At 34.9% G+C, this 23,151-nt stretch overlaps 1 protein-coding gene across 2 annotated transcripts in view; it reads left to right on the forward strand.

Annotated features, from left to right (window-relative positions):
• Window positions 1-23,151, forward strand: part of ARHGAP15 (Rho GTPase activating protein 15) — a 630,028-nt gene that overhangs the window by 293,958 nt on the left and 312,919 nt on the right. For both annotated transcript variants that reach the window (XM_023217490.1, XM_023217491.2), the window contains exons 7-8: window positions 14,239-14,337; window positions 15,559-15,688. In XM_023217490.1, coding sequence (XP_023073258.1) covers window positions 14,239-14,337; window positions 15,559-15,688 — 229 coding nt within the window. The remainder of the gene's footprint in view (window positions 1-14,238; window positions 14,338-15,558; window positions 15,689-23,151) is intronic.

Genomic DNA, 23,151 nt, shown 5'->3' on the forward strand with positions numbered 1-23,151 from the left:
TAGGCCAAAGTTTTTCAAATTGCATTCAAGATCTTTTAGTGGGTCACAGAATCAACTTAGTGAATTGGGACCAGCATTTTTAAATGAAATAAATTAGAGAAAAAACCAGGATAGAAAATATCAGTATTATATCACATACAGTAATGGGAGGTATTATTTAATAAAACTTTTGTATCAATTATATGATATATATATATATAAATGAACATATATGCACACGGTGTATCTATATGTATGTTTTTCATTATTATACATTGAATAATAGATGAATGAATTGATGTGTAGAAAGATACCTAGATGACAGAAAGAGAGAGAGAGTGTGTGTGTGTGTGTGTGTGTGTGTGTGTGTATCTGAGAGAAAGAGAAAGCGGGGAGAGAGAGCAAGAAAGAGAGGCACTGATTGGCAATGATTACTTCTTACCATGTTTCATGAACAAACATGTTTGAAAGCCATTACCAGATTATACCTCCAGGACAGTGGCTTCTTTAAATTTGGAATACATTCTTCCCTTAGTGCCTCCTCCATCTGCATTCAGGTAAATTAACAAGCTGCATATAAATCTCATCTAATTAAGCCACAAACTTTTAAAGAAAATGTTGTGGATGAAACTCAGTGAAATATGAATCCAATGCTGTGAGCCTCAAGGGTAGCAGATTACAAACCCAATACTGGCTCTCATGATGGAAAAATGTTCTCCTTAATGTCCTACTCCCCAGGATACTAGAGAATGGTAAGTGGCACAATAGTTGATAGTAAGCCTGAGAAATTGAGGGAGCAACTTACTGTATTGATGATCTTTAGATATCATTTATTCAGGGATTGGTATTATTGCTTGAGATCACGAAAAAACAAGTTAATGGCAATAGAACCATCTTGATGGAGCAGGCAAAAAACTATAGTTGGGACAACTACTGTGGAAAAGTTTGAGCTGATAATATTGGAAGGAAGTGTGTCTTCTGGACAGAATGCAGAACCCAAAAAGTAAGATAACAAAATTCAGTCCAGGCTGTTAGGGTGTCAGTTCCAACCAGAAATAACAAGGATATTTTAAAGACCATTGGATGATTGCTGAATACACTGACATGACTCATTTTCAGATATTCTTATAACAATGGTGCCTTGAACGCAAGTATGGATTATTTCTTGATTACATGTGTAACAATTCAGATGGGTGAGGCAGATGGAAGGTGAATTTAAAGAACTCAGTGAGGTGCTGTGAGGATCAGGGAGATGCTCCGCAGACCCCCAGTTCCTAAAAGGGGGTCTGGCAAAAGGACACTACCAGCCGAGAGGGTCTGGTACATGTGATAAACCACCAGAATGGGGAACCACAAGCCAGAAGCAAGAAGAAGATGCAGCAACAGAAATGAGCTTTGGCAAAGATAGAATATCTAAGACAGGGTGCATTCTCAACTCTCAGGGCCTGAAATCAAGTCAAGTCACTTTGGGATGTGGCAAAGGTCTTAATTTAAATACCAAGCATCTCAAAAGTGGGGCATCTAACATTGAAAGCAAAGAAGCAGCTGTTGAGTTGTGTAAAAGAGGAGGAAAAGATCAGGAACCAGAAAGAGCCGGAGAAAACTCAGGGGCCCACGGAAGAGGCATTCTTCTTATCAAAATGACGTATCATCTTTTCAGATAGATGCATTGGTACAACCTTAGAAAGCAGTGGCATGTTGACAGTTATGGAAGTTGCAAAATAGAGCCAGCTTTAAGAGGATGTCTTCCCCACTGTGACACTGTGGAATAGCTCTGCTAATACAGGTTCTTAGTGACTAGTCACTGCTTTCCTCCTTACTAGTATACCAAATAAAATCTGTTTTTTACATTTCAAGGCCTTTCGTTATGTGGATACCAAAACCCTTTAGTACTAACCTAAGCCAATTGAGCTATCATTCATTCTATACCCCTTTATTGAGAGCTGGTGCTACTCCAGGTACTTGGCTGAGTACAGGGACATGTAGTTCTGTGGTCAGGGAGCTTAGTGTGTGGAAAGGTCAAGATACTGGATGTGTACAATAGTGAGATGCACACCATTATGAAGTTAGTACAAACTGCTGGAGAGATACCTTTTTTTTTTTTAACCTCTAGATGTTATAAAGGACTTTCCTGAATAGGCAATGTCTGAGTAGTTTCCTGAATAAAGAGGTGGAGTTTGCAAAATCCAGGAGACAATCAATGAATCAGTCAGTAAATCAAATCAAATAATAACGTAACGTTTTTAAGTGCTAAGTATGTGCCAGGTATTATGTTAAGTTCTTCTTCTGGATTGTATTTTATATAGCCCTTATAATGGTCCTATGAGGTGTAGGTATTAGTGTTTTTCTCAGGTTATAAGTGAGAATATAGAAACATAAAGATTTTAAATTGTTCAAAGTTATACAGTTAATAAGTAGAGGAATTGAAAAGGTTAGAGACAGAGAGATAACTTATGAAGTGTTTGGCAACATACATTAAAGAATTTAGGTTTTATCCTGAGGATAGAAGGGATCCATTCAGTGACTTTTAAGTGGCATATGACAGATACGGATTTAGGTAGATCATCTTTCTAGGGTCTAGAGCAGCAGACTCCAATACAGCATGATTTTCAAATCACTTGTGAAGCTCTGTAAACAGACAGAATACTAGGCCCTATCCCCCGGGTCTGGTCCTAGTGAATGTGAGAATCAGACTTACAAAGATCTCCAAGGACAAAGTTGATGTCAGTCAACTTAGGAGTTTACTCGTGAGTGGACGTAAAGAATGGATTGTAACTATACCATCTGGCAGTAAGGAGGTCAGACCAGAAGTCACATTGGTCCGAATGGTAATAGATCAGAAATGATATTGTTTTGAATTGAACTAGAGATATGTATTAGGGATCTTTCAGTTTTGCAACTCTAATTTTTTTTATTTTAAAATATGAGAAATGGTAATATAATTCCGGAGTATGTCTATAAGGGAGAAGAATTGTGTCTTACAGGAAAATATTTGGTAACACCTCCATTTAAGGGATGAGTGAAGGGAGAAGATTCCACAAAGAGGGTGCAGGAACAGCTTCTCCATGTCCTTTAGAGATGCTATATACTTTCCTTCCTCTGAATCTCTGTATAAGCTTTTCCTTTCACCTGTGTTGTCCTCTTACCCTGCCTTTTCTTCTACTAAATCTCATCCATCGTTTGAAGATCCTTCTCCAACATTCTTCCCTGAGTCCTCCATCATACCCTCAAGGAAAGTTTGGTTTCTTTCATTAAAAACCATTGTGTCCCATCTTGAATCATTATGTAATTATTGTTTCTAATTGTTTTCCCATGCTGGTCTTTTCTCACACTAGATTAGAAGCTTCTTAAGAGGAAGGGTCATTGCTAACTTTTTTGTATATCTCACAGTTCTTAGAATTGGACCAGTAGCAGGTATTCACTAGGCACCTAAATGGTTATTAAATGACTCCCAATGTTGTGTATGTTGGCTAATGATCCGTATGTCCAAAATAGGCCTCATCCTCTTTTATACCTATTGTCCTGGTGTGATTATTAACAGTGTCTTTTGCCTTCAGAATTATCATAGTTTCAACACTAAATTATATAGTCACCCTACTGATAGTGCTGCCAATATATTTTTTTAAAAGTCTAGCATCTTTAAGTGGTAATATTGCAATACAAATGTCATTTTGCTTTGGGGAGTAAGGAGTGTTAAGGTATTTTTGCACACATTTGGCATGGAGTGATATGTCATTCCAGATGTCTCCTTATTAGGTAAGTGGCCTACCTAATGACAGATGTCATTGTCTATTATAGAGTCACAAGTGGTTTATTTTAATAAAAATACCATTAAATTCTCTATTTTTCTGTTGTGTTCTTTTCTATATACATAGAAATAGAACATATTATATATATATGTACTATGTTATGTATTATATATAACTTTATAGTACACATGTGCATATATGATATATATCACTACATCGTGATATATAGCACTATATGTGATATACTGATATATATCATATATAGTGATATATATCATATATGAACATATTATATGTACATATATACTATAGATATTGTAAACCACTAACTGTAGTTTTAGAAATGTCAGATGCTTTTTCAAGTTTGGTTTAAAGATAACCCTTTTGAGTAAACAAGAATTTTCTCCAAACAGCAGAATTACAATCTTTCCACATACTCAGAAGAAAATTTTCAACACTCTCAATTTATTTAAGCCTATCATTCTTGGAAAAAGAAACATTACTACTCATTCATGAACATCCTAATTACATAGATAACTAGTCTATCATTCCTAATGAATGATCATGCTCTTTCATGGAGAGCAAAATCTAGATTGTCAAGCTCTTGGTTAAACACAATTTCAAAATTATGAGACACCAGAAGTAAGCTTTGTAGTATTACATTTACTTCTTGAATTATGCAGTTTGGATTCTATGTAAAAGAATTCACTGGTTAATTTCCAAATCGCTACCTAATATTTGTTCCTCTGCCCAAATTATATAACTTGACAGCAGAGAATGAAACAGATAACATTCTTCTTGTGAGTCACACACGCTGCAAGGGTCATTCCCAGTTCTGTTATTTCCCAGGACAGAGTATCAGGAATTATGTGGGAATAGTTCATGTGTGCCTGGGCTAATCTGTGTTTACTAGTATAGTACAGAGATGCACTGTTTATGTCTGAGAAAATAGTTATAAATCCCACTTCTTCTGATCACAAATACTCATTTATCTTTAGACTGTATCACCACCTGAGTTATTTTTATGTAAATATTGCACCTTTTAAGCATAATGATGATAATAGAGGCTGTGAATCCATAGATTTGCTCAAGTGTTCCCCTTTTCAATAACTGAAAATATTTAAATTCTGGAAGTTTTAGCATCCTAAGAGAAGTAGCAGACAGATGTGTCAATAGAGTGATACCTACAGAAGTTGTGAGTAATGAATAAGACAGACTCAAAGAAGCCTTTACTGAAAAGGTGACGTCTCAAATGATTTGAATGATATGAGAGAGGATGTCAAAGGGGTCTGGGCTTCTGTAAGGGAACTGTGGTGCATTTCCTAGGTTGGTATGTTCTGGCTATGCTGCAAACCGTAACCCAAAATTGACGGACTCAGAGTCCTCAGCTGCTTTGATCCTTTTAGCTCTGTCATCACATAGAAAGGTCTCTTTGGCAAAGTGTTGGAAACGACACAAGGTGGGCAAGCATCTGCAGATTTCCTCACTTAGTCAGAAGACCGGCTGAAGTCATCCAACTTCTGGAAATCAGTAAAGAGACCAATTTTGGGTAGCAAGTCCCCAAGATCACAGAGAACCTATGTTGTGGTGGCATTGCCATTCCTTATTTGTTGGCATCCTTGTCTAGAAACTGCCTCATTTGACTATAATTTAACTTGAAGATTAAAGCAAAGATTTTCACATGTATCTTCTGTTCTCTGAATGTAAAATTATGAAATACACCTACATTCACTTCTAAGTGGCAGTATTGTAATTGAGCAGATTTTTGTTTTTCACTGAAACCTGGAGTTGAATTGTCTTGAGCCGGAAGGCATTCAAGCTGCTGTTTTTCACTTAGCTGTATTTCTCTATAAGCATCTAATTGTTTCAAAAAGTGAGATACAGTATGTGAAAACCTGAATCTAATGCAAATAAGTCTGTACAGCACTAAAGCTAACAGGTGTTCTCATTAATGTAAGTAGACATGGAACAATTCTTAAATGTTTTATAAACACTCATAATCATGGCCAAATACATTACAATAGCTGTATTTTGTACATGGCCAAATACATTACAAAATGTACATGGCCAAATACATGGCCAAATACATTACAAAAGATACATACTATAACATCTTTTATTCTTGTTGTGCACTCTCAGTACTTACTTATAAGAGACTAGTGGCAACAATACCTACTTCTGCTTGAGTCACTGTGTCATAAAGTTAGATAATACTTCTAAATAAAATTATTAACAACATAACTACTGCTACCTCCTCCCACAGTTTGCTTATTTATTAATATTAACAATGTTCTTGTAAAATTAATGGCTACAATGCTGATGGACAGCAGTGAGCATCTTTGTATCACTGAGGTGCTCCAAAGACTTGACCCATTAACCTAAGTATTAGCTCTTTAAAATTTTGAACTTATGTTCCAGTTCCCATACTATCAACTCCCAATTACAAAAGCCTATATTTAGGGTGAGAGTCTTGGATGATCTAGTATAGATGATCCCTGTAAAATACTTGGGTGGCTTTGGAATATAATCAAGAACATTCTGTTTTAAGGATATGCATTGAAATATGACTCTTGTGCTTCCCAGCCCTTCCAAGTTTAATCCTATTGTCTGATGTCTAGGACTTGCTGACTGCTGGGAAAATATAGCCTTCAGACTGCCATTATCAATCTTCAAAATAGTTTGCCTACTCTACTCTCATGTGGTGTTTTCAGTAGACGTCAGTATTACATTACTTATATTACCTGAAAGAATGCAATTGTATTGTAACCTTCAAATTTTTATGACAATAGAGAATGAGTTAAATATATTATGGCATATCAAACAATGTAATATAATGCATTCACCAAAATGAATAAAGTAGATAAGATTTGTCTGTTATTTTCTTAGTGTTCCTTACGTCTCTGTTGTTCAGCTATGCATGTAGATAATTGTCATTGGCCTCAGGATTATTATAGCGTAGTCGGGGGAACAGAAAGACCAACAAGGCATTGCAACATAGACCAATTTGTGCTAAGATAAAGGAGAAGCAGGATGTTATGAGCACACTTGGGGCAATACCTATTTCAAAGAAGCCTTTACTGAAAAGGTGACATCTCAAATGATTTGAATGGTATGACAGACGATGTCAAAGGTGTCTAGGCAGCAAGAACAACCTGCTCTAAGGGAAGAAATGAGAATTAGTATGGGACATCTGGGGAACCAAAAAAAAATCAGTATGGCTGGATTGTAGAAATGCGGAGGAAAATGTAGAGCAGAGGAACTGCAGAGTGGGTCAGTGCCAGAGCACACAGGGGCTGGCAGGCCAAATTAAAGAGTTTGCACTGCACTGCAACAGCTGTGGGGAGCCTCAGAATTATATCAAGCAGAAGAATGGGATGATCATATCCAAGTTTCAGAGGGATCACTTTGGCTGCAGTATATAGTACGGATTTGAAGGAAAACCATGGATGAGACAGGAAAGCAAAGGATATTATAACTAAATTCTCATAAGAGATGATGGTACTGTAAATAGTAAAATACAAAAAAAAATTTTCATAATAGTATACATGATATTTTCATTAAACTGTAAACACACATAATGTTTTCTCATGGGTTAAAAAGGTATGTACACGGAGACAAGAAATCAGTATATCTTAAAGAAAGGGAGATTATATGTTTATGTTACACCTTTGAATTTATTAAAACTTTTAAAATTGAGCATTGCCTACATAAGGACAGTAATAATAAAAATAATTCCAATTTGAAAACGATGGGGACAGCAGATTCCCAAGTGTCATGTGACTGTGACTAAGTGAGTAATTGAACACAGTGTATATAGCTCAGGCAAGAAGATGCTCTGTGGTTGGCAGGGAGTGACTGGTGGTGACAAGTCACAGGATGATTCATTTATCTACAGACAAGTACAACCCCCGAGTTTAAAAATTAAGAGCAATAAAAGTCTAAGTTGATATCTTTACACACAAACAGCTTCGATTAGTCTCTTTTTGAGTAGTTTTTCATATGAGCACCACAGGCAAAAGTTTTGGTATAGCTGCTGCAAAACTGTGGAAACTGCTAAACTATCTACTAATTACTTGGATAGTATTCTTTCATGAATATTGAGAAGACTGTTTCTCAGTACTTAAAATATTTTAACACAAATGAACATGAGGGCTTTTTTTGCATGTTTGTTTGAAATGAATTTTGGGTTTAGATATTTGTTAATAAACAGAAAGGTAGAGTGGGCAAGTAATATGGGGTGTGAATGTGCACTACAGGGCCAATTTTATTATGCAGAACAAATCTCTGTTGTACGAATGCATGGACCAAATTATTTGGGTGTCAGAATACAGCTCAATTTCACTTAAAAAGCATTGTTTCTTGAAAGGTTGGCCTTAAACCTTAGATTTTGGAATGCACTGGAGGTCTGTCGTGTATGTAACCCAACATTTGTTTACTTTCCATTAAATAAGAAATCGCTTACATGGGCAGGTTATTTTGATATGATGACACCACTGAGGGTTCCAATAAATGTACATGCAAATCAATCAACCCCAAACACATTGAAAACATATCCAATAAACATCTGGAAACTAATGAATGCACATTTGTTAACATAGGGGGAGTTGTGGAAATGCTGGATCCATTGGTGGCCTGGCTTATTTAGTAGCATGTGGATTTAGGAACATTTCACGGAGTTAGAAGAAACAGAGTAATTATAACATAAGGTTCAACATCTTTAGATATGTAGAACATTTTCCGTTGCTTAAAACAAATATTCCCTAAGAAAGTATAAAACATTTTTCTGACTTGCAAAGTTTTTGCAGTCTATCATTTAAATTACTTAAATAAAGGGAGCTTTACTGCTCCCCAAAGCTGAGAATATAACACCCTCCATGCATATTAGCTTGATCTTCTTGACAGACCAGAAAAGTGTTTGTGTTTGCCAATTAAAACAAAAATGGATCCCTAGTGGCTTGTTCCTCATACAACTTTTGAAGACTGCTATCATTGTTTGCTAGGGTAACCCTGGATAAGGCTGCTATCCAAAGTAAACAAACTTTTCAAAACTTCCATGACAGATGGGGATTACAAATGCATTTTAATAAGAGAGTTGCCAAAGCAACTTTTTTTTTTTTTTTTTTTTTTGTAATCAGCATATATTTACTTAACATCTAGCAACATTGGGAACACAAGGCAGATACTTTCTCACAAAATGCTTTAACAAGTAACATTTTTGGAAAGACAAATTGAAGACCTTTTACATCTAACTGATATTTTACCCTTCGTTTTATTTTAACTTTGCTCAACATGTTAAGAAAAATGTTAGGAATTACTCAAACTAGACTGTAATTTGAGACAGACATTCAGTCTGATAGTGTAATTTCTTTGGTGGTCATAAACACCTTTGAGACCAAGTAATTAGCTATTAGTATAACCATGACAACCTTCATTTGATCAGCTATATGTTGAGTGATGCAAGATGAAAAAAATGTGAATCTGTGTAGGTTTTTAAAGCATCATTACTTCGATTTTAGGTCTCGGTATCTCCCTATCATGTATATTTTCTGCTAGGAGTATTGAATACAGATATGGACAAAATTATCACAAAAATAATTCATATTCGCTTCAAATAAACTCAGTGTATGTTGATATAACTTTTTATTTTTACTTAATTTAATTCAAATATAAAAATTATATCATGAAGTCCAAAGTATCTCTAAACATAATAGAAATTAAATTCCATTCCTCTTATTTATGTATTTCTAGAACCACTGTAACCATATTATTTAACATGTTTTAGGGCTCTTTGGATATTGGGCATATTTTATTATACATTTCCTACATACCATTTCAGTTTCATTAAGATGGAATAATCCCTCCTTAGATTCTAATCAAAATGTGAAAGGTTCAAGTGTAGGATTGCTTTAGTCTTTTCTAGGATTTGAAGGAGTTTTAGATAACCCAATTCAGTCTTAGATACATTTTTTCATAGCAGGAGAGTGCTTGTTTTTGGAAAGAAAAATCAGAGTTAGGATTTTGCATGATCTTTTAAAATCGGGCTATCTTTAGCCTAACTGCAAGGAAAGAAGCAACTTTGTCTAAAGTTGCTATTCCAAATTTCATAACTGAAACCAAATTATCACGGCCCTTTTCCTGTTCAAACACACAGTTCTTGACTGTATACAACTGTTTGCTGAGAACTAGTGAACTAGAAATCAAGATCTTTGTAATCTCTTAATTCTATCATTTAAAATGATGCCAATTTGATAGAATGGCATTCTCATTTTCCTCATTTGCTTCATTTTCTTCATTTGCAAAATTACTTTATGATAGTGGAGGAAAGCTGCATTTGGAGAATGTTTATTACGTGCTTTGAGATCATTAAAGCTGATATCACTTTGCATACCAAGTGGTGGTATTCATATCCTTAATATACTGAAGTTCTGATACAATCAACGTTTAAAGAATAACATATCATGACCACCACTTTATGCATACTTTCATGATGTAAATGTGCCTGCGGTAACTACTCACTCCCCTGAAATCTTGACGTGAGCATTGTGTGTGCCACTCACATCGGTACTCAGAAGAAGCCATTTTCTATTGTTATTTATCTATATATTCATATGTCTTCTTTATCCAAACAGACTGAGTTCTTGAGGGTGGGGGCTGTGTCTCCCTAGCTTCTAGCAATGTGCTTTGTACTTAATGGATGCTTAATCAGTCATTGTTAATGATTAATAGGATGTTCTGTCATGAACGTGTCCTCTCTATTCTTCTGTACATGAAATTATTTGTGGGATTTATTCCGCAATCGGAAGGGTGGGGCTCTCAAACAGAGGGAAGTACCATGCCAGTCATTATCTCTTATATCTTTGGTCATCTCAACATGTGCATCTGAAGTCATTTGGAAAAGAAGCTGATAATATTTTACCATCAGATATGTTTTGCTGATGAGATGTATCTATAACATTGATCATTATTTCTGTTTGGTTATTACTTATAAAAGATTGGCAATAACTAAATTAAAACACCTACAATGTTTACTTTGTGTAGCTATGCATAATTTTGATTCTTTGTTATGTTTATTTTTCCAAAATTCTACACAATGAAGTATTATTCTTATAATCAGAAAAAAGAAGTTCTAAAAAAGGTTTTGTTTAAATTCTAGTAAACAAAAGTATAGAAATGTGTATAAATGCCATTCTACACATTAATTTCTCATTTAAATTAAAATCTAATAGCATAAAATCTTACTGCCAGAATGAATGTTGATGAGAGTTTTACTTAATTGACAATATTTAAAAGAACAATATTTAAATCAACATAAATGCTACTTAAAACTCTTTTAAGATGTTTTAAATTAGCATAACAAAACTCCATTTAAAAATCTAAAACATAAATTTCTTCGCTCTTCATCAGTGAAGTCTGGACTTGTATCTACCTGCCTCCATATTCAGAGGAACCGTAACAAGGACACAGACTACTCTAAGCCCACGTGAAAACCATTGTTGAATTAATCCCCAAAAACCTTAAGGAATGTGCCCACTCTGCATGTTGCTCAGTGGACACGCTTCAGTAATTTCCTGGACATATATTTCTTACCAGCAAGAATTCAAATGGACCCTTATTTAGTATGAAAAAGTTCAAGACAAATTTCCCCAGATGGATACTTAAAGATTTATTGTTGACACTGGCACACTTCATTAAGGTTACTTTGGTGCCCTGATATATTCCTTCAAAATACAACACGGTGGTGATGAGGGGATTCCAAGAAACATTTACCTAAAGTAGATTTCTAAGCAAGATGGAGACCAGCAGCTCTTATCTAAACCTGTTATGTTTTCCGTAAGTTCTTCCTTCATCCCCTTACCCCAGCATCTGTCATGGAGGCAAAACATATAGAAAGAGTACATTAGCATGGCTTAATATCAAAGCCTTTATGTCTGTTACACATCATTTTAGATTGTCATAAGTTGTTCAATCAAAAGGTTTAGTCAAAGCTAACATTCTTTACTGATGTCTTTTTTTCCCCAAGAGTGTTGGAAATTCGATTGTTCAAAGTGCAAATATGATTCAGCAAACCATTTATCAGAAATCCTAAAGAGGTAAAGTAAAAAAGTGGGTTGAGGAACCTGAATTAAATGGGCTTTACCAGTCAAAGATTTTGAAACTACTTTCCTGTGAGTGACTGGAATAGAGCAGAACAAAGTCAATTACTGACTGTAATTAAGAAGTGGATGCATTTAAACTGTAGAGAGCAGTAGCAGACTTCTCCAGACTGCCTGGTAACTCGAAAGATTAGTGGGAAGACAGAGGAAAGGATGTGAACTGTATCTCTCTGATAGTATGTTTTGAATGAATTGCATTCATATAGCTCTCTGATCTAACTTCTCAAAATGAATTCATAAATCACTGATTATGTATGATTAATGCAGTAATATATTTGGACAAAGGAACTTTTAAAATACATTTTGCTTTTGGTTGTGTTAGCAATATAAGATCCCCTTTGCATTGCATAGCATGCACCAAAAATGCAAATGCACTGCTAAAGTACTTATATTTTATCACTGTTTGAATTTACTAGACTGAAAGCTGAACTATGTTGGCTCTTTTGTAAACCCTCATAACATAGTTAATCTAATTATGTTTGTTTCTCGTACTTTTTAAATGTTTCTTTTTATAATTTTAATAATGGTTAATTTATACTGGCAGAGAAATATTATACATTGTGCTTTGGCTAATTCATTTGTCTTTGTGTGTGTTAACGAATTGTGATGTTAGAAATACATTCATAATCAAAATATTTAACTACAGATTAGGATGAAGGTAGAGGTCTAGGACATTACTAGTTTTCTTGTGTTAGAAATGACCTTATATTTTTAGATTACTATTTCTTAGGCAACACTCTATAAAGTAAATATTTGGAACTTTATCTGAGTAGAGAACATTGCAATGGTGTTCAGATAATTAGGAAAACATCACCTTAGCTGTCTTTTACTGGATGCATAAAACAGGAAACTGTTTTGAGCCATCCTTATTCTTATATGCAGTTTCATTTTAAAAAGAGAGAAAATGGATTGGTCCCAGTAATCTGTCAAATTCTAGTGTGGGCAATTAAATCCTATTATTTTTCAATCTTTCACTTCTTATAATTGCATACACTTTAGACAGTTCTTCTCCTTATAGTTAGAGAGACAACATTTGATACTGAAACCCATCTCAATCAAGAATGGTTACTTTGTAGTACTGATTAATGTTGAATCTCTATAGAGTTTTCCTAAAAACAAATGACAAATGAATATATATGTACATATGTAACAGATTTCTTTCAAAACCCCAAAATCATTGTCATCAAATGTAGCCATGAGAATCCTTGAAACCTTCAGAATGAGCCATTTGGGGTAATAATTGTCACTTTAATGATAGAATTATAGAGATAGCCTAAAGCATGATTTGTGATTTTCTGAACCTGTGCCACATTTCAGCATTCACCTCCTGTTTAGAGCAAGGAAGCCTGAGAAGAGGTGACTGGCTCCTGATTGAGTATTTTGAAATGTCAGTCCTCTAAACCTCTGAACTCTGTGTGACGGTAGTTGGGAAATGTTCATCTTCCTGTTGCAAGAAAAAGTCAATAATACAAAGGGAAAATCTTCACAGTTCAGATGGATGGCCAAATACAAAAAGCGTGTCCACACCCACTCTAATCAATTTTTTCTCTAAGTAGCCCGTTACATGTGAAACTAAGAGTAGTGCCCTGTTTCTATAGGGTCATATCCTTTTCTCACAAGTCTGGGGAGAAAAAGATTTACTGTAATGAAAAATGGACGGTTACACGCTAAACATTGCCAACTACTTAGCAGTGCTGAGAGTCAGGAACCTGGATGTTCATTTGATAAATACTCTCCCAGAGAGGTTCAAATATGTAAATGAACTTTTATTTTAATATACTCCTTTTGTGGGGAAATTGGTTTTTTCATTACTTTCCTATAGATCTCTGATAAGAAAGTAGAAATAGTCAAATGTTATTCATCTGAATGACCTTTTGGAAGTCTGCAATTAGTCTTTTTGGTAAATAATCTGTTTTAGAGCTCTCCATAAAAGGAAATCAAATATAGAGATACTATTAGATTTGAAAAAGACAGACAGGAAAGAAGCAAACGTGCAGAATGAATTCTGACACACCCGGGTGCATTTTTCTGCGGGTTCTGACTTAAGTGTGTACTGTCTGCAGTTCTCTGAACTTCCTGGCTTATTTCTCCTTAAGTTGGAGTAATTCAGCTCTAGCTCTACTCTGGCTTAATCGTTCTATTATTAAAACAATAATGTATTTGTTATGACATGAAAAACAGTTTATAAAGAGCAGTTCAAAATGCTCCCAGTTCCCAGAAAGACAATTACTGGAATACAAGAAAATATTTCAGTTTATTAAACTGTGTTTTTTAAAAAAAGGATTTTTACATGTGAGAGATCTATCTTACATAGTTTCTTTACCTATTTCTTTTTCTTTTCTTTTTTTTTTTTTCAGATCACAACAGTATCAGGAAATGAGTTCCTTCTACAGTCAGATATTGACTTCATCATATTGGATTGGTTCCACGCTATCAAAAATGCAATTGACAGATTGGTATGTATTTGTTTTGGCTGTTACCTTTATTAATTAAAATGTAGTTACTTAAATCTTACTGCTCAGGCATATAACACACACACTCATTTAAATAGATCCTATGGACTGAGAGATATTAAGTTCTTTTAGTTTAAATAGAATCCACTAAAAACGTTTTCAGCAGATAGGATTTGTAGAACTAAATGTCATTTAATTTCTCTCTTTCAAAAATATAATGCATTCTTTCTTTTTTTCTGAAATAACATGGACATTCATTTACTGGAGGCTGTAAAAAGCACACAAGCACTTAATAACTACTGATTTTTTTTCATTTTCAGTTTATGCAGTCTGTAGTACATATTCCTGAAAATAAATATCAACGTATTTAAGACTCACTGTTATAATACCAATAAATAATAACCCTTTGTACTGATTTTTATTCTTCCAGCTAAGCTAGATTGTTCTTCCCATGAAAATTACATATCTAGAACTTCAAGACGTTATCCTAAAACGTACATTTAGAGTATGTTTTCTAAGAATGAACTTATTTAAAACCACTCATTTCATGCTGAGTGTCTAGAACTACATTTAACTTAATGACACTAATATTTGCAAAATTTTGAGAAAGAAATATTCTTAATACGAAATACAACACGATAGTAAAAGATTTTCTGTGTGATTTTCTTGATACTTAATTGCAGGCTTTCATTAAATCATTTTAGGACTAACACTTTAGAAAGTAAAATAACAAATGTACTTTTTCCTATTATCAGTATATTCCCCTTAAAGGGGTGTGCGTGTGAATGTGTGTGAGTGCACATACATACATACACACTCGTACACGCAGAGTTTGTTGTCACTGAGGATGGACTCTGGGAACAGACTGCTAGAGTTTGAATTCTACTTCTATCATTTGCTACCTGTGTGACCTTAGGCAAATTACTTATGTATTTTGGCCTCATTTTCTTAATGAGGAAAATAAGGATAATAATAATACCACCTACTCTATAGAATTATTGTAATGATTGATTGGACTAATGCATGTATAGTGCGTATCATTTAGTAAGTACCATACACATATACAAACTATTATTAGAGTATCGAGCTTAGCAAAGAAGACCTATCCCCAAATAATTACCTTACTTCAAATTTCCTCATAAACACCAAAATAGAACACAAAACTATATAGAGAATCCTTTCTTTCTAGTAAAATTATTCAGTCTAATTATTTTCTGTTTCCAGCCAAAGGATTCAAGTTGTCCATCAAGAAACCTGGAATTATTCAAAATCCAAAGATCCTCCAGCACTGAATTGCTAAGTCACTACGACAGTGATATAAAAGAACAGAAACCAGAGCACAGAAAATCTTTAAGTGAGTATTTTCTTTGACTTGCTCATTTTAAGTTTGTCTAAATGCAGTGCTTATGAAATATAAATGCATTGAAATGAGATTTAAGCCAAACTCATCACACTCATGGAAGATTCGTAGCCATTTCCTGGCCAAGGATTCATGCACTGGAGGGCAGTCTGGGCACTTTGCTCACATCATTGTTGATAATGCCTTTTGAGAAAATAATTGTTCCAAGGTCATGGTCTCTGCTTACAGCAAACCTCTGAATCTCTGAGTAATAGCCATGGTGTTCAGATTGGTGATTGATATTGAGAGTGGGAAATGTCAAGCGTCTCCAACCCTGGTATCCTTACTATTTTATTTGCATACATTAAAAGGTATGAGTGACCACCAGCATGGTCTAACTTAAGTCAACAGGCTATGCCACTTAACACACCTTCAGACCACCAGAAACATTTAGAAACATGCTTGCAGAGAGGCTGATAGAAAATGTAAGATGTGAATTAGATGTTCTCCAAGGTCACACCTAGTTCTAATATTCTGAAAGAATTGAATTTAGAGTAAAAACAATGGTCTCACTACTTACATAGTGATCTTGGCTATTTTTCTTAACTATTCCCTAAACTGCTTCTTCCTCAATGAAAAGGGTTATTAAAATATGTTACATGTGTCTCACAGAGTTGATTTGAGTCTCAACCTCCTGAAAGAAAAGGTAGTCATCTGGCTGGGTAAGGTAGCCCACGCCTGTAATCCCAGCACTTTGGGAGGCCGAGGTGGGTGGATCACAAGGTCAGGAGCTCAAGACCATCCTGGTCAACATGGTGAAACCCCATCTCTACTAAAACTACAAAAATTAGCTGGGCGTGGTGGCACGTGCTTGTAATCCTAGCTACTCAGGAGGCTGAGGCAGGAGAATTATTTGAACCAGGGAGTCAGAGGTTGCTGTGATCTGAAATCACACCACAGCACTCCAGCCTGACTGGTGACACAACAAGACTCTGTCTCAGAAAAGGTAGACATCTTTGGAACCAGAGAAAACCTATTTCCCAAAGTCTTAAAAATTATAGTATTGTGGGGGGGATCTTCTACCAGACTGACCCCAATCATGTGAATCACCATTTTTTTCCTGCTATTTCCCTCTGACCAAAGATCAATATACTGACATCCTAAACTTTTGAATTTAAGGAGAACGCAGTAAGTTGAGAAGAGCTGCTAATGGAATATATATAATATATAATATATACATATATGTACATATATACATATATATGCACTAGGAAAGATATATATGTATAGATATACGCATACATGTACACAGTCATACACATATGATAGGGAAGAGAGAAGCTATTTATATGTGACAACATGTTTTCCAGAGTTGAGTTACTAAAGTCTACAAACCTGGAAATTGCATGAGAACTTAAGAGTAGAAGCACCCTTTTGAAATTAGGTCTTTATGCAAAAACCCATGCCATAATTTTCAACAACTGCTAGATACATTTACTTAGCCAGTTATGCTAACTTGGAGTTTAAGATTATCAATGTTAATGTCTAGAAAATGCATGGTGTATTTGTGGAGAGTTAATGCCATTTCAAAAGACTTTTCCATATAATGGTACAGTTTAGAGTTATTTCATTTAAAGAATATTTTTCTTTCATTCCTGATCATTGTCTTATTTTGTTTCACATGGTTTGAGACATAACGTAAGATTTCAGAATTGGGATTCAGTTGGGAGTATGTATTTAGTGTTAATCATATAAACATTTTGTAGTACATATAAAAGAATACGTGATGCAATGACTAGCAGATCTGGAATCTTAGATACAATTTCTGGTTCGGAGGAGACCTTAAGATGTTTCTAAAACATGAAGAAAGATATATATGGAGAAAATAAAGGTTTGCAAAAATGTATTTTAGAAACATGGAGGATAATAAATTCTCTGTTGAGTAACAGTCACTTTAAAAGTTTTAAGGTACTGCTGAAAAAAAAATCTTACAGATAGAACACTAACTACTTCTCTTTAGAATTTATTTTTAATTGGGAAAGACAATTTATTTTTCTACTTTGAGCTTAAACTCAATCCTGCTTAAAAACAAGGGAGGTCAGGAGTAGTGGCTCATGCCTGTAATCCCAGCACTTTGGGACGCCAAGGCGGGCGGATTGCCTGAGGTCAGGAGTTCGAGACCAACCTGGTCAACATAGTGACACCCTGTCTCTACTAAAAATACAAAAATTAGCAGGGCATGGTGGCAGGCGCCTGTAATCCCAGCTACTTGGGAGGCTAAGGCACCAGAAATGCTTGAACCCAGGAGGCGGAGGTTACAGTGAGCTGAGACTGCACCACTGCACTCTGGCTTGGGCCATAGAGGAGGACTCTGTCTCAAAGGAAGAGATACATGATTTATTCATTTCAAAATGTAACTAGTTGTACAATGACTTCATACTCACCTTTTACTTTGAAGTAAAAAAAAGAACAAAAAAAAAAAAAACTAGAAAATATGAAACGTTTACTGTACACCAGACACTGTTCCAAGTGCTTGTCTTACAGCAATACATTTAATCCTCTCACCAACCCTATGAGGTAGATATTATTAGTAACCCTATTTTATAGATGAGAAAACTGAGGCATGAAGAACTAAGGTAATTTGTACGAAGACAAGTTATGGAGACATGTTTCAAACCCAAGCAGTCTTATTTTAGAGCCTGTACTTTTAACCATTACACTATAAAAAAGTGAACAAGTAAAAAGTAAGCTTAGTTTATATCAACCTTAGACTTGGATAGAAATATTATGTTACAAATAAGATTCATAGAAATCAGTAAACATGAATCAGGACCCAAAAAGTTATTGGCAAAAATAATTAAAACTGCGTGTTTTCTTTTGATTTTGATTTCACTATTAAAATAAGAATTTAATCTTTAACCTAGCTCTAATTTTAGAAAATGCTTCTTTTCTGAATCTTGGTGAGTACGTATAGTTGTAAGCCTTTTTTTGGGGGCCAGTATGTTTTTTGCAATGTAGGATGGTTAATATCCATCTATTACTTTGAATTAAGTTCATTCAATATGTATGTATTCATTTTCATTTGGAAGGCGTAATGATTGACCCAGTCACACAATATCAAATTAGACCGTGCATTTGAAATAGTGATTGACATATTTTATATTTGATGCTTTGTAAAATATTTTTTCAAGTAGGAAATACCCTGTGTGAAACCCCTCTGATCTCAGTTCTAGATTTGAACACCCAAACTTAGGTTTGTTAAAACACGCATTTAGTTTCATGTCACCCTCTGGAGATTAAATAATTACGTAGAATCAGAGACTCACAGTATCCTCTTCCTTATTACTAGTCTAAGCACAAACTTTTTGTCAGTTCTCTGCCTTTGGCTTCCTGTGCCCTTGATGTTCCCATAAGTTTTGCTGCCAAGATTGTAGACAGATAAAGCCAGAATTACTTTTTTAAAAGGCATGTGAACATCATTAGCAGCTAACAGGTGGTCATTTCATTGTCCAGTTTGTCTATATAACATGGGAAAAATATGTTCTCTCAATGAGTGAATTCAGAAAGTTATGTTTACATATACTTTGCTTTTAAAAAATATGATTCTAACCTGCCAACACTATTAAGAACTAATCAGATATTTTAAGATATCAGTTGAGTCTAACAGACAAGAAGCCAGAAAATTTAATGCAAGGGCCAAATCACTGTGGGAAACTCAGGACACCAGCCTGGGATGAGAGTAGGAGAGCAGCTCTCCAGGGAGGGCTGTTATGGAAAGTGGAGAGTCAATCAAAGAAGATGTGAATATATTTCTCTGAGGAAAGAGAACTGTCTTCCACTGACAGCAAAGAGGGGGAAGGCCCAAATATAATAAATCTTGCATCAGATAACCTTGGCGAGGTTTCTTAACTTTTCTGAGTTTTACTTTCCACATCTATAAAAATGGGTCTAATACTGTCCTTAAAGGATCATGGGAGAATTTGAAATTAGACGTGTAAATACTTAGCTCACAGCAGGCACTCAGTAAGTAGGAACTCTTATTATCCTCCATGTCCCCAAGCAGATAGCACTGAGACAGGGCTTGAACCTGGTGGCGTTTGATGAAAGACTGGAGCAGAGCGTATATGCTTGCCATCCTACTCCCTGAGTGTACAAAAGGTAGGAAAAGGGTGAGAGAATTGGATATGGGAGTCCTAGCTGCAAAAAATCTAAGTACGAGCAGCTGGTCTTTCCCCTGGTAACTCCCCATGTGAAAGGGGCAGGTAGGGCATTCTTGGGGCAGCACACCAGGAAACAGTAGAAAGCAGCCAAGAAACACTCTTGATTCCCCGAAACCCAGAAGAGCATGTCATTCAGAAGTTCAAGTTGATGCGAAAGATTCAGCATTAGCTATCTCACTACTCCTTTACACGAAACTCTAGTTTATTCATTCATACACACATTCATTCTTTTTTATGAAGGAATACAACTAAAGGTATACGACTAAAATTATTGATTTCACTCATTTGTGCTTTCAATTTTTAAAATATAACTTTTGTATGTTGGTTATGCTTTAGTAGTAGTATATCTCATATTTATCAATTGCTAAACTGTAAAATCCATGAGTGTGGAGATCTTGGATAACTTGAATATAAAACTGACACTTTAGTATTATAAATAAGCACCCTAAAATGAACATGAGTTAGAAGACTAAAATCAAAGGTAGGAGAGCTAAAAGGAAATGGATTTTCCTTTAGCTGTCTCTTGATCAAGTTATCATAAAAAACAAATGTGTGCTGGGTGAAATCTTAAGGGCAATTGGATGTGGATTTCTCAAATCTATATTCTCTTAACGATGTGTACAATAAGGGTATATGTAATATGTTTCTAATAATAAAGGTATTTGTATTTAAATGTGTGTTTCCCAATTCCATATCCCCTTAATGATGTGTGCAATAAGGCAACAGAAAGAAAGAAAGAAAGAAAGAAAGAAAGAAAGAAAGAAAGAAAGAAAAACTTGAATTGAGATAGTTACACAATAAAAATTAAAATGCTACGGACTTTTAACTTGTCTTTGTTTAGAAAATTTGCCTGTGAAATATCATGACTATGCCAAGTGAAAGCAAGTTTGATAGTGAAGACGGTAATTTTTTGGACTAATCTAAATAATTATAATACTGGTCTTCTACAACTATAAGTAGGCTATGTTCTCAAAATCCAATTGTAAATTGGTTGCTTAGACCTTGATATATTTTCACAAGGAAACCATGTACCAAGCCACAAAAGCACACTTGAACCTTCTGCAGTCACCTAGAATGTTGTTTCTAGGGAACAACTCATTCTCAATTTGCTGTACCTCTTGCCCTGAGAGCTAAGACTTCCCAGAGCATTGCTTTCAATCTAGTTTCCAGTCTAGATCCCCACTTCTGTACCATCTCCATTAAAATAATTAGGAGACTCAGAATGTTTTTGGCTAGGATTCTGGTGAACCCTGAAAGTCCCCAGTAGTGGCAGGGAGGGAATTCAGAGCCTCTAACCAAGAAGAAATCATTAGAAAAAGGAGAGAATTGAGGACTGGATAGGCAGTTTTTGTAGCATTGATGGGAAGTGAGTCCTTAGCAAGACAGATATTCTTGGTAAAAAAGTATGTGTAGTGACAGATTAAGTCTGGAATTGTCCCAAATATAAACATTTGATGAGTCTAGGTGGTACATATGCAAGTGATCATGATCCTATTGTTTCATCTTTTTTTGTATGTTTGAAAAACTTCCCCTATTAAAACCTGAAGTAAACACACATACCCACACAAAATTAGGTATGTCCATGTGCCTAATTCAATAAAAGAATATACATGTTTTCTAATTATGACTTGAAACCTTTCGAAGAAAGATCAAAATTCTTTCAAAGAAAAGATCAAAACTTTTCTGAATATAAGTTACATTAACACCTCTTTACATGAAACATTGATAACTCATTGTTTTCCTATTTTTCCTCCAAAACCAATATTTTTTTTTCTTGTGACCACTGAGACCATTCTGCAAACTATGTAATTAAGAAAACTTGTAAGATACTTATTATTATCCAAAATTAAAAAGTCACACTAGTTTCTTGCATAAATATGTAATTATCAATTGTGAAAACACATACTGTGAAGCCTGTTCTGGAGGCTCATATAAATATTTTAAAATTTTTTCTTATTAAAATTTTGTATGAAACAGTCTAATCCTGCCAATGTATGAAAATAATAAGATGAACAAGCCATCTGCCAAGAAAATGAAAACAATATTAAAATTGCACAGATAAACCATATCTGGTTCTGAAGAAAGGGAAGAGCTCTTTCCTGGAAACAACCAAAAAGTCATAATATTAGTGTAGAATATCATGGATTATTATATTATCAAGAGGACAAAATTTTCTGATTTGGGTGAGAGGGTCACTCACCTTGTTTTTTTTTTTTTTTTTTTTCCCAAAATAGCTGGTGCCACTCTGGTACCAGTTTTATTCAAAACCCTCTTGAGAAAAATAAACTATTGAGCTAAAATGTGAAAACAAATCATTTCTTGTTACTATAATTATAAGACAGTATCTAAAGAATAGTTGAGTGCCAGTTGTCTTTTCAGTTGTTTTTCACAGGTTAAGAGAGTTCTTTATTTCAAAATATTTCAGTTGGTAAAGAAAAAAATTGAAAAATTATAAATGAAAATTTGTTAAAGCTGTAAGATGTAAACATCATGAGAGGAAAACAGTAAAAATTAGACACACTTGATAGTCAAGCATCCACATTAATTTATCAGAATAGTATTATGCATGAAGGGCCCCAGGGCTTCACCATGGCCCTGTGTGACTCTAGCCGTTGTTCTGACATGTGTTCCCAAGTAGTAGTACCTAGTTTTTCTAGGACCCACAGATTGCACTTTCTTCAAAACATTCACTTTTCAATGAATCATTTGATAAGAGGACTTCGTTATGAGCTGAGCAAAGAACGTCCTGATTAATCTCTTCTTTCCCATCTAAGGGGCTGATCTTGCCCTCTGACCTGTGGACGTCCATTGTCATGTATCTCGTAGCATCAGCTACTCTGAAAGTCCATCTAACCCTCTCAGTGCTCAAGCACTAGATCACCCAATCTTTCTTCTGACCCTGGCAATAACACCATGACCATATTTCCCCTTAGATGAACTGCATTTAATCAATTTCTGATTTCATTAGGTCAAATGGCATCTTGCTTTCAATAATAGGCCAAATCCAGAGGGCTCTTTGCTTTAACTCTCAAGCAATATTTTCTTGGCATTAATACACTGCTGTGATTGTAAACACAAGGGAAAAAAAAAAGGTCTTTGATATCCTCAGAAAGTGTCCTTTTGTTTATTCCATGACTTTAAAATGAGTATATGTTAATGTTTTCTTATAAAGTTAGGCATGTAATCATCATTCATTGTTGTCACATCAGATTTAAAGAATCTTTGCTAAAGATGACATTTAAGCATTCAGGGCCTTTG

The sequence above is a fragment of the Piliocolobus tephrosceles genome, chromosome 11 (assembly GCF_002776525.5).
Source record: "Piliocolobus tephrosceles isolate RC106 chromosome 11, ASM277652v3, whole genome shotgun sequence".
Classification (NCBI taxonomy): Eukaryota; Metazoa; Chordata; class Mammalia; order Primates; family Cercopithecidae; genus Piliocolobus; species Piliocolobus tephrosceles.